The sequence below is a fragment of the Thamnophis sirtalis genome, unplaced genomic scaffold (assembly GCF_051295495.1).
Source record: "Thamnophis sirtalis isolate CommonGarterSnake01/CBP01778 unplaced genomic scaffold, rThaSir2_p1.2 scaffold_10, whole genome shotgun sequence".
In the NCBI taxonomy this organism is placed as follows: Eukaryota; Metazoa; Chordata; class Lepidosauria; order Squamata; family Natricidae; genus Thamnophis; species Thamnophis sirtalis.
In genome coordinates, this window is record NW_028261390.1 from 19,026,213 (window position 1) to 19,038,961 (window position 12,749).

At 37.0% G+C, this 12,749-nt stretch overlaps 1 protein-coding gene across 5 annotated transcripts in view; it reads right to left on the reverse strand.

The window, feature by feature from the left end:
- Positions 1-470: 470 nt before the first annotated feature.
- Positions 471-12,749, reverse strand: part of PPP3CA (protein phosphatase 3 catalytic subunit alpha) — a 222,408-nt gene continuing 210,129 nt past the window's right edge. For 3 of the 5 annotated variants that reach the window (XM_087724153.1, XM_087724152.1, XM_087724154.1), the window contains 3 exons: positions 10,366-10,463; positions 7,063-7,092; positions 471-2,260 (listed from right to left, as the gene is read on the reverse strand). In XM_087724153.1, coding sequence (XP_087580279.1) covers positions 2,064-2,260; positions 7,063-7,092; positions 10,366-10,463 — 325 coding nt within the window. In that variant the 3' untranslated portion in view covers positions 471-2,063. The remainder of the gene's footprint in view (positions 2,261-7,062; positions 7,093-10,365; positions 10,464-12,749) is intronic. The other 2 variants (XM_087724155.1, XM_087724156.1) reach the window with 1 other exon arrangement.

Below are 12,749 nucleotides of genomic sequence, written 5' to 3' on the forward strand. Positions count from 1 at the left end.
CAATTGACAACAGACTATCCTTCCCCTGAGCCACAGTGGTGCAGTACTGCAGGCTATTTCTGCTGGTCATCGGCTGCCAGCAGTTTGGCAGTTCAAATCTCACCAGCTCAAGGTTGACTCACCCTTCCATTCATCCGAGATCGGTAAAATGAGAACCCAGATTGTTGGGGGAAATATGCTAACTCTGTAAACTGCTTAATGAGGGCTGTGAAGCACTACGAAGCGGTATATAAGTCTATTGCTATTGCTTCTTCAACCAGGTCACTCTTGGTGTGTTGGACCTCCTATATGAAGACTTGTCAGTCAGCTTAAAAGACAACAAAGACACTCCTTTGGGCAAGCCAGAGAGCTTGTGGACTAGGACAGGTAACACACAAACCAAGCAATAAAAAAGTTTGCTCCATTCACAAAGAAACCCGAGCAGAGTGTTAAATGTGTACTATGACATACTGGAGATTTAACAAGAGATCTTCTAGGTTCATGCACATTTTTATTGAGTAGTAATATAAAATGCTTTTTTTTTCATTGTTACAAGTGCATGCTTTGATTGCCAACATTTCATAAGTCAAATTACAAAGGCAAGGCTGTAGGCTGTAGTGAATTACTTGGGCACTTATACAATTGATAAAAAATATCAGTGGACTGTTTTGTTGGTTTTTCCTCCTCCTTTAAGACTGAACCAGTTGTAACCCGTAACTGATATATAAAGGGAAAAAAAGTGAAAAAAAATCACACATTTTGTGGCACATGACAGAACGTAACAAAATGACTAACTCATCATGACGTTAACAGTTCTCATGCATTTAGTTTCACATGTAACTACAAACTTAGTTTAAATTTCACAAGGTTTGCTAAACATGCTAACCATCTATATGTGCACTGACAAGCTTATATTAAAAACTTTTAAGAATACTCTCCCCCTTAGATTTTTTCAAAGCTTTTTTGATTACAAAATTTCAAAGGCATTAGCATTTTCTTTTTAGAGAATATAAAGTACGCCAGTATACATACATTTCCAGTATAAGTCAGACCACTAAGCGCATTACAGTCCCATACAGGCCTATACAGCCAATTTTTTTTTCTTAAAAAACATGCATAGGCAGATTTTTTACAGAATATAGATGCTTTCACTGCACTTAATATGGTGTCTTGTTCACTATACTTAAAAATGCACCACTCATAAATATTTAAATTCAGCAAGCCACAACCAAGACTTGATTTACCAAAAAAAAGGAAAGAAAAAAAAGAAAAGAAGAAAATAATCCTAAATATAAACTGAAACTAGTAAAAGAAAAAAAAGGATATCGTTATTCCAGTTTTTTTTCCTTAAAAACATAAATGAAAAAGATTTCTCACTGCCAAATTAATTAAGGTAAATGTTATAATTAAAGAAGGGTATTCAAGCACACTAAAGAAACCTGAGGTAAGCATAATGTGTACAAAATTAAATTGTCTTTTTTTTGGCATTTTTAACAAATTTGCAACATTCTCTTTTTCTTTTATATATCTTTTTAAAGATTGCCTAATTTTTTTTTGTTTTGTTTCATTTTAGATAGCCGTCGTCTGACAAGAGTAGCAAAACATTATCAATAAATAGTCTCCTTATTTAGTTTGTACATCACTCTGTTAAAAATGGTTTGGATGTTGTCCATGTATAGTGCTGCAACTGTAAACGTACAATAGTTAGTAAGAAATCAGACAAAGTTGTCATGTCCAGTAACATAATAATAAAAGGCCTTTCAGTTAACATATCTAGAGGTTTCCAATGCAATAGGGAAACATGTTCATTCCCCTAACTTTGCAATATAGACCAACAATAGCTTTCGTTTATTTCTCTACAAGCATTTTAAAGGCATGTCCAAGGAGGTGTTCCACCTCCACCCCCACCCCACCAAAATAAAGTTTACTATCTCTTCTTAGATGATATTGTAAACTGAATCCAACATCTGGCCCCAGAGCAGGTAAGCTACTGTCAGAGGCAAGAAAATCCAACTGCTGTTGAGCAGCAGTCCCACGGTGCCCTGCTCAAAAACAAAAAAAATATCCCTGCGAGTCAAAATAGGTCACTGGATATTGCTGCTGTTACTGCCATTGCTGTCGGTGCCGTTCGTCTCTGAAGAGATCCCCTTGTTGATGGAGTTCAGGTTGGCATCGGAAGGCATGGCATCCCTGCGCGGGGGCATCCTCTCATTGATCCGGTCCAAGCCTTTGGCTTCTTCAAAGCTTGTGATCTTATGCTGTGGCGAGAATCCTTTGATAGCTGAAGAGAAAAAAGGGAAGTGGGGAAGAAAAGAGCCACAACAAAACAAAACGGGAGAGAAAGTCAGTAGGGACGAAGGGCTGGGCTTTTCTATCAGCTTACTGATCAATGAGTGAGAAATTCCTTCAAAGTGAAGAAAAATAATAATAATGACAACGCAATTTAAAGCTTCTGGATGTAATTGGAAACAGCTAAAAGGTGAACAGCCAATGTCTCTTGAATGATTAATATGCTCCCAACAAAATCCAGTTCTGGCATTTTGTTCTGCAGTTTAGGCTAAATGAACAATTTTCAGGACAAGTAGAGTTCAGAGAGAGAGAGAAAAAAAAAACCTATAATTGATTTTCTTATGAACTGGAAGCCAATTCTCACTAGAGTTTTCTTTGGGGGGTGAGGTGGTGGTGGCAGGAATTGATGAGCACATTTATTTCCTGTAGGAAATTTCATTTCTTTCCATAATGGTAGCTGGAATTATAGCAAGAAATCTGTTTGGTCCTAACACTGAGGAGATTAACTCAGTCTGATAACAACAATAAACTGTGAGTATGAATTTGAAACACCAATTTGAAACGAGGATTTTAAGAATATTTTGAATGAAGTGATAGGGTTTTTTTTTAACTGGATTGCCTTTAATAGATTCTTGAAAGGTCCTCATGGTTTCATTTGTGATAGAATTTATGCTGATTTCATAGATTATTTTTATTTCTTTAAAATAAAAGGATGAAATTTAGTAATTTTGTTATTCTTAGCAACTTTCAAAGGCTTTAAAACAAATATTAAGATCTCAAAAGAGGAGTCTTCCAATCATTTTATAGTCACACTCCTAAATGAGCAAGCTTGCTATGCTACTCTCTATGGAAAATCCAGAGGGAAAATATAACAAATAGTTTACATTTTCAATCGCTATTAAGATAAACCAGGGGTGGGTTCTAGCCAGCGTTACTGCCGGTTTGCTCGTGCGCGCGCTTTGCATGCTGGATGCACAGGCATGCACTGTTCAATGGAAATTTTTCTGTGCATGCGCAGAACTCCCAAAAAAGATGGTGGCAACCACAGGGAACCTGTTCGAGGGCGTGGCAAGCCTCAGTTGCTGCCGGTTCTGCGACCCAGGTCAGCATATCATTACCGGTTTGACTGAATCGGTCCGAACTGGTAGGAACCCACCTCTGATCCAAACTACAAATAGCATTGATTCTTTTGATCTTCCTGCAGGAATTATTCACATCTATTAACTGCTGTATTAGAGCCAAGATTTTAAAAAATCTTAAGGCTTTTTAAAATTGGGTTTTTTATTAAAGATCCTGATTAATCTAGAAGAAAGCCTTTTATTCACATCAATACTATTACGGAAGCCACATTTAACTGTTGTTCAAACAGAATTTCTTTTTTTAAAAAAATGAAAAGAAAGGGGTTGCTGAGTTGGTGGCATACTACGCAACAGCTGGATTTCTTTATTGTGGTACAATGACTGTCCCATTGTTAAGGAACCTGCCTTGTATTCCTAAGATTCATCACTGAAGGAATTTTTTTTACTATATTGTACAGAAGACTTTCAGTGTTTTCAGCATAGCAGAACTGATTGTGTGCTATTAAAAAAAAATAAACTTCTGTCAATCCAAGACAATTATAAAGTATGGTGGTTGTTCAATGTGCCATGGACTCTGAATATAATTGTTTTAGCATATTTGTCATTCTTAGCTTTGAAAGTGTAAGAACAGGAGAGAAGGTAACTGAATTTAAAAAAGTGAATGAATCTTCCATTTAGCACTGGCATTGAGTTCCACATTGCTCTCACTAGATACTGCTTACTTTCTGTTCTCTTCAAGGGCTCCATGCAAACCACTTTTCAAAATGAAAATGGGGAGAACTTTGGGAGACAATCTGTTAATACTGCTTAACTTTTCAATTGCTGCTATTCTCCATGCTGCTTTTTATTTCAATAAAATTAAAATCAAATGTTTCATATTAGATTTCAAAAATGTTTGGTTATGTTTATTTCTGTTCAGTTTTTTTAAACATGCACAGAGTCCAGCTAGTCCAAACAAAAACACAGGGGAAAATTATTGGATGGATGTGCGTAAAAGAAAGAGTGTAAAGAGATCCAAGTTTTGTTGATCTGTTGACTAATCCAGTGTTTCCCAACCTTGGCAATCTGAAGATGTCCGGACTTCAACTCCCAGAATTCCCCAGCCAGCGAATGCTGGCTGGGGAATTCTGGGAGTTGAAGTCCGGACATCTTCAGGTTGACAAGGTTGGGAAACACTGGACTAATCAAATCTATTTTCTATTATTTTCTGAATTTTGAGATGATTTTCAATTTAGGTGTCCCTGGTATTATTAAACTTGGGTAAAATTTTGCAGAACTCCTCTCATCCTATTGTTTTGCCCACCACAGCCATGGAAATGAGAACTGCAGAAAGATCTGGAAGATTGACACCTCTCTCCCAAATTATGTGGTGTTGGTTTTTTTATTCATTGTCAGATGAAATCCACAACATATTATGCCATCTGAAATGGCATTCAGTTTGTGAAAATCCCAACAAATTGCTGATGGATTGGATTTAAAGAACCAAGAGTGAAAAAGAAGTTATTAATTGTTTACTGCTACAAAATCTTGTCCAAGAGGCATTAATAATTACTGTGTTTCCCCAAAAATAAGACAGGGTCTTATTTTCTGCTGACCCCCAAAATAAGCACTTGGCCTTATTTTCAGGGAGGTCTTATTATTTTTGAGGTGCGGGAGATGGCAAGCGTGGTTACCTCATAGCTGCTGCTGTGTTGCAATATTTTCAGGGGGAGCTTATTTTCTGGGGAGGGCTTATGTTAGTGCATGCACTCAAAAGTCTTATTATCCAAGGGGTTTTTATTTTGGGGGAAACAGGGTAAGTTGTTATACCTTTACTTGAACAAGAATTTTCAAGCATGCATATATATATATATGTATGAATTTGATTCTAGTTCTCTCAGGGAAGACTTCAGTATGAAGTATAAACTGGAACATATTTTTCACATATGGAATATTATTTCAGTACAGTACTGGATATCAATCCAATACATTTGAAGTTTGTACATTGGCTTCTTTTAGACAACATAGTCTTTTGTAGAAACTGTCAAAGGGCTAAAAATATCCTTTTTTCCTGGCATTCTCTTTTCCCACATATCACTCAAATTTATAATCTCACCCATTGCCTACCAAATTTCAGAGATGTTTCAGAGCTAAGGGAAGGGTGAACAATGACTCTTCAGAACATTTCCTTTAAACGTTCACCATACGGCTGCCAGTTATGACCCATTCGGTTATGAACCAGGTGTATGAAGAATGGCAGTGAGGTAGAAGTGGTCTATTTCTTTGGCAGTGTGTGTTGCTATTGGAGGTGTCCTGTGGCCTGGAGAGGCCACTGGTGAAGCTATATTTATAATCACATTCTCTATAAGGAGAAAACCATTATAAAATAGTGTTGAAGTAAAACTTCCATTACAGTGCAAGCTAATAATAAATAGAAGTTTAATCTGAACAAGGTATATTTCCAGAATGGGAAGCATACTGTAAATTAATCTTTATGTCAAGAGGACATATTTATACATCATAGTGTTGAAGAATGTGTTCTGCTGCTGGTCAGACAATGATTATTAGCAGTTTACATTGAGAGTAATGCTAGAAACACAACACAGTCACACAAATCACAGGAAAAAAAAAAAACAGCCAAACTGTCAACAAGAATGCACACTGCAGAGTAAAATTTGCCAACAGGAATAGAGAATTCCAATGTAAATAGCAGCTTACTCACTGCTATTTAGAAAGCAGTTGTATTTTCTCTTACTTATTTCTATGATTCTTTTTCCACCTCTGTAACAAAAACTTTCTTAAAAGCAAAAATAGATAGGAGAAGCCAAAATGGTACTATTGCGTCTTGCCAGAAAGCTAATACTTTATTTTTTTCCTTAAGAAAAACTCACATTTTTATGTGGGCAAGAACAAAATACAACTGAATATGTTTGTTTTGTTTTGTTTTAAAGGGGAATTTTAGAGAGTCTTCTCATCTTGCAAAACAATTTGAAATGTTAATTTTCTCATTGCACAGAACATATGTCATCATAAAAAATTGGAGACCTCTTAACTGCATGACTAACAGAATTTCATAGGTGTTGAAATGAAAGGTACGCTTAAGAGAGGCGGCTTAACATTTTGCATTCAAACTGCTCTGAGACAGTAATTCATTTGTGCCAGAAATCCTGTAAAATAATGCTGATGTTAAGGGCGGAATTACAGGAAGTTCCCAAGGCTTGAAAAAAAAATACTGTCTTACCATCCTCTCATTGTTTTAATGATTTTTTTCCCCTTCCCCCAGAGGGTATTTTAAAATGTGTTGAATTACAGAGAAGACCCATTAACTTTGCTATGGACTTCAATACAGGGGAAATTCCTTTCAATTTTACTTATGTACTCTTTTTTTCGGAGCTCGCTAAAGAGAACACGAGGAACAGATTGGTCGCCTCAAAGAAACTGCTTGTTTGCCAAATAACTTTAATTGGATTGCAAGCTTTCTTATCCTTCTGTGACACTGATTCAGCATCTGAAGCTTCATGGACACATATCAGAACATTTTTGCAACTTTTAAGAAACAACACCAACAACAAAAGAAACACTTTCCCCTTTAAAGCAAGTAAACTTAGGTTAATACTGAGCCACAATTGTTAGCTCAACACCCACACACTCTATACAAGCTACAGCAAAAAATGAATACACCCAGCAGAGCCCTTATCTGTTGTAAACACAACAGAAAGGGATCTGGCCAATTTACCTTCATCAGCCTCAATAGCCTCAACAGTAGCTGAAGAGAAGAAAGGGGTAGCAAAATGAATGAGAAAAATGAGCAGAGGATTTAACTCTCAGAACAAGTCAGTGAATAGCAAAGGAGCTAGTACACTTAAAGGTTACTGTAAGTGCTGGATTTTGACACAGAAGACAACACAAAAGGCCACATACAGAAACAAACACAGGTATTGTAACTTGCAGGCAATAGATTTCTTGTTTCCTTTTTGCAGGGGGTGGTGAAGAAGCATGTGATCAGGTATTTGAAAATGACCACAGTGGCTAAATAGAATATACATTGGAAGTTCCAATGATTCAGTCAATTTAGGACAAGAACAATTGCCGTATTTAATGGGGCAAGTTAAACAGAGGAGCGCCATATAGAGAAAACAAAACTTTAAGCAGGCAGAAGAAATCACCACCATTGCTGAAACAGCATTTCCTCTCAATTCCACTTCTTGGTAACCTTGAAAATGCCTTGGATTTCATCTCCCATTAGTCTCAGTAAATTGGGAGTTGAATTCCAATGCATTCAAAGGACATAGGGTTGTGGAAAGTTGGATTTAATAGCAGGTTTTTTTTAAAGGAATATGCTATTTGTAAACTTTGGTGAGCATCTTTCCCCCCATTTTCTGTTCATTCTCTATATACTTACACCAGTGTCCAACATTTTGTTTAACGTATTTCTTATTATTTTTGAATGCACTGATCATATTTTGACGTAATCCATAAATGGTTGAAGTTCTAACGAATGTTAGAATTCTATGTTCTATATGTATCTATATGTACATTCTTGAATGGAACTAAAATATTGGAAAACAGGCCGTTTCATAGTTGTTGGTAGTGTAACACAGATTTAAAATTTGCCTTTTTAAAACTGGGCTTAAGAATATACAAGCGGAAATTACAAATATTCTTGTTAGCTTGAATTTCCTTGGATAACCAGTTGAGTCTAACATGCCTGTGTCTGACCAAATCAGAATAATGCACTTTTGCGAATGAAATGTTTAAATTAGACATCTGTGATATTTCATTAAATGTCATATTGCATCAAGGGTATGTTCCCCCATAGAATCTACAGCCTTTTGTTGTGGCAGGAGAATCAAATAATAAAAATAAATATGCATAATCAACATGAAAGAGGGAAAATAAAGAACAAAGATGAGCAACAAGATCTAAATTGCATGGAAATGTTGAAAATAATGACTACTAAGAATGAGCACATTTCACAGAATATATTGCCCATATTTTCTGTTAATTGCTCTTAACAGAAATTATGTGAATTTCAGTATATTTGATGGATGGTGCAAGATATTAACTAATGGGTGGGTATAGTAATGTTCTACTAGATTTAATACTGCAGTATTTGCCAGTGCATAGTTTTAATGAGACTTTTGAATGATGTGACAGAAGGAAACTTTACTTCTTTAACTAGGACTGCAGCATTTTTGGTAGACCAAATGATCTGAAAGTCAAATATCCTCCAGGCACTACAAATTGCATCAGTGTATCAAAAATATTCTGTCATACTGCAGCATTTACAAAGCAGAACATTACAATATGTGTAACACACAAGCCACCAAAAAGAGAGTTTACCACAGAATACCTGAATCTTCTAGATAAGAGAAAAAGAGACAAAAAGGGGAAAAGTACAGGGAAGAAACTCCAAGAAGAAATGGGAAAGTTAGAGGCTGAGACTGAGTTATTGGAAAGGCGAATGTCCATGTCTCATGGTTACTAAAAGTTGCATCATAATTACAGTAGGACACTCATGGGTGCATGAAATATATGTTAAAAACAAATAACAAAATAACAGTTATATACATTAATGAATTTGGTTGTGGCTCCTTACTTGCAGAAGTTTATCCTACTAGCTATTCTCTATAACATAGTAATTCATACAAAATATGGTTTGATATAGTCATGGGTAAAAATGCTTTCCTGCTGCATTTAGATCAAAATCACAGTCTATGAATGAATGCTTTCTCAAGTTCGTGTTTGACTTCCCCATGTATGAATTTGTGATTTATTAATCACTAGATTTGCCATTAGATTTTTACCTATGAAGGAAACCTGGATTCCAATTCAAATGTGCAGATTTCCTTGAAGAAATATAAAAATAAAGGCACACTGTGGGGTGGGAGGAGGGAAGGCAGCATTGGAAGGTAGCATTTTGCTGTGGAAGGAGAAAGGGATGATCTGTATCGCTGTATTGAGCTTTCTTCCCCCAAAATATCAGTATTCCTGAAACTTTGTTCCCCAATCTGCTTCTTGTGTTTATGAAACCACAATAGGCTCAGCCATTATGCTAAACGTGGGGCTAAAAGAAACCCCAGCCTATTGGGAAGCAGTTAAATGGAACTAGATAATGTGCTCACTATACCAGTCATATAGACTTGACTTTCTGTTTAGCATTGCTGCAGGAAAGAAACATCAACAGCAGCAAGCCTAAGTGGAATACTAAGTGGAACCACAGAACAGAATACTGTTCTCTCGTTGGCCTTGCTCACATACCTGTTTTAACTTTCTCACAATACAGTGCTTATCACATATGCACTGCAAACACTGTCTGCTGGGAAGGTAACAATGATAGCTAGGCCAGCCAGACAAGCCAATAGGGACAGAACTTCCTGTCAGCATCCCACTAGGTTGAGGACTCCATGTGTGCGCTTGCTTATGGGAAGGAAAGTTTTTCAGAATTATGCAAGTTATTAACAATATTACCCAGATGTACTCATGTACAAGGGGAATATCTCTGCATTTATAAATTGAGCACTCGGTCCCACTTTGTACTCAGTCTCTTAAATGGGTGCAGAGTTACATTCTTGCTGTTCAAACCATTACGTAGTAGATTAGGGAAAGAGCCTGGTTTGGTTTGAAATGCTTCCCAGGCATTTAGCTATACTATACTTAAATGCTCCGCAGGCATTTAGCTATACTATAAGGCAGATGAATTTTAGGAAGCCAGCACAGATATGAATTAGACATACTTTCCCCCAAGATTGTTGTGCTCCTTCTACAAGAGATTCCTTTCCGGAAATTAAGAAATAATCTATTTTTCTTCTAAATAATATCAAGCGGGATGAAACTGGTTTGGAATTTAGACTTGTCCTGTGTGTGTATGTGTGTGTATGTGTACGTGTGTGTGTGAGAAACCCAATTTTGGGAACTACGTTCCAGCTATGTGGTCTTTCCCTCAATTCTTTCTCTCTTGAAAATAACCATATTGTTATAATGGAAAGAGGATGAGAAATTTAGGTCTATCACAGTATACATGTGCAAAAGCACTTACCGCTTTGTAGAGTTTGTTTTCCTCCAGAGAGCACCCCGCTGGGCAGCATTCCTGTTGGGGTCAACCCTTTCAGTGTCAGGACACTCTCACTCTCTTCCCTGATAGGAACAGAATGAGACGTCAGCGGTGGCTAGCAACAGACACAATCAGAGGAAACAGGTTGTACAGCTGGGCCCCTTCTAACACTTGAAGAACACTTCTGTTCTTACACCTTTTTTAATTGCAGCAAGCTGCTTTGGACGCCAGTCTTTTGAGTTAAAAAGCAGGAACATGTATAGTAAGCAGAACAAAATCCCCACTAATACAGGCCCAGGAGCTATGACATATTGTATACCCCTATACTGTCTGAGTCAGGGCTCTCCAACCTTGGCAACTTTAAGACTTGTGGACTTCAATTCCCAGTATTCCTCAGCCAGGAATACTGGGAATTGAAATCCACAAGTCTTAAAGTTGCCAAGGTTGAAGACCCCTGGTCTAAGTGATTATAAATCTCAAGTCCATCTTGGTAAAGAGACAATTTCATCTAAAAATGAGGAGAGTTTAGATAGTAAAAGCACTTTTTTTAAAAGAAAGAAGGTAAGAACACCTGATTATTAACCACATCATTATACTGGTGAATGTTCATATCACACTTTTTTTTTCTTCCATTCAATTTTGACTGGTTTTCAGCGACTGCTTGGACAAGTCCCTTCTTGGCAAGGGTTTTCAGAGGTGACTTACCACTGCTAGGGCGTAGAAAAAGTGACTGGCCCAAGATCACCCAGGTGGCTTCATGCCTAAAGTGGGACTAGAACTCATAATCTCCCAGTTCATAGCCTAATGTCTTAACCACTATACCACCCTGGCTCTATATAAATGATATACCACCATTTCGTCTGCTGAAAGTTCAGGAATAGTTTCTCTCCTTGGGCTGTCAGACTCTTAAAAACAACCACAATCACTCCATGCACATGTATAACTAGTTTTTCTTTTTCTTTTTCCTAATTACTTGCATAGGGATTATTCTTTATACTATTTATGTTGTTTGTATTTTTTTGTCATGGATTGCACCAGTGAGGCTAAAACCAATTTCATTGTATACATGATTAACAATGATAATAAAGGCTATGCTATGCTATGCTATGCTATACTATAACTATTATTATTACTATACTATACAAATAATCTTTTGGAGTCAACATTCTGAGGACTGCTGAAGCAAATCAAAGATAATGTTGGAAGCAAAAGGATGAAGGGGGGAAACCATTCTTTTCTTGTATTTCCAACTGTCTTTTCTGTCTTCAAAATAGCTTCCAGGAAAAGATTTCTAATGCTTACCAACTACCAGGGAACTGGACTTCATTGTTTAGAACTTTTCCACTTATGGTAAAACTATAGGAAATTAAAGCAATGCCATACACAGTGCAGGCCTTCACATACATGGGGTGTTCACTCAGTTCTATTCACCACAACACTGGCAATATTTCAACAAGGCTCTACTTAATTCATTCAGTACACCTTTTGGCCTCCCAAATCCCTGGAGGAAGAAGTGATCTCCATCAGAATGGCCTCTAAACGAAAACATGTTTGCGCACTTATGTGGGTGAATATTTGATTGTGTTTTTGGCTTCAGGCAGCAAAACGTCTTTGAGTAACTTCTGCGGTTCGATCATATGGCACAGTGGTTAGAGTGCAGTACTGCAGGCTACTTCTGTTGATCACCAGCTGCCAGCAGTTTGGCAGATCGAATCTCACCAGGTTCAAGGTTGACTCAGCCTTCCATCCTTCTGATGTCGGTAAAATGAGGACCCAGATTGTTGGGGGGAATATGCAGACTCTGTAAACCACTTAGAGAATGTTCTAAAGCACGATGGAGTGGGTGTACAAGTCTAAGGGCTATTGCTATCTGGATTGTTCTAAAGCTTGCAATATATAAAAATTCTGAGATGGCAAACTACAGTTAGCCTTCCAACTTACAAACACAATTGAGCTCAACATTTATGTTGCTAAGTGAGACAGCTGTTCAATTTTGGCCCATTTTATTACATTTCTTGCTATAGTTGTTAAGTGAATCATGGTGGTTGTTAAGTTAGGAATATGGTTGTTAAATGAATCTGGCTTCCCCATTGATTTTGCTTGTCAGAAGGTCTCAAAAGGTGATCACATAACTCCAGGGCACTGCAATTGTCATAAATATGAGCCAGTTGCCAAGTACATGAATTCTGATCACATGATCATAGTGAAAAACATTGTGAAAAATTAAATAAATATTCTAAAAATCCAGTGCGAAAAACAGTCATGAGTCACTTTTTCATTTTGAAATGCCGTTGTAATTTCAAATGATCACTAGATGAATGGTTTCAAATCAAAGCCTACCTGTATGTCTATTCAGAGTTTATATGACC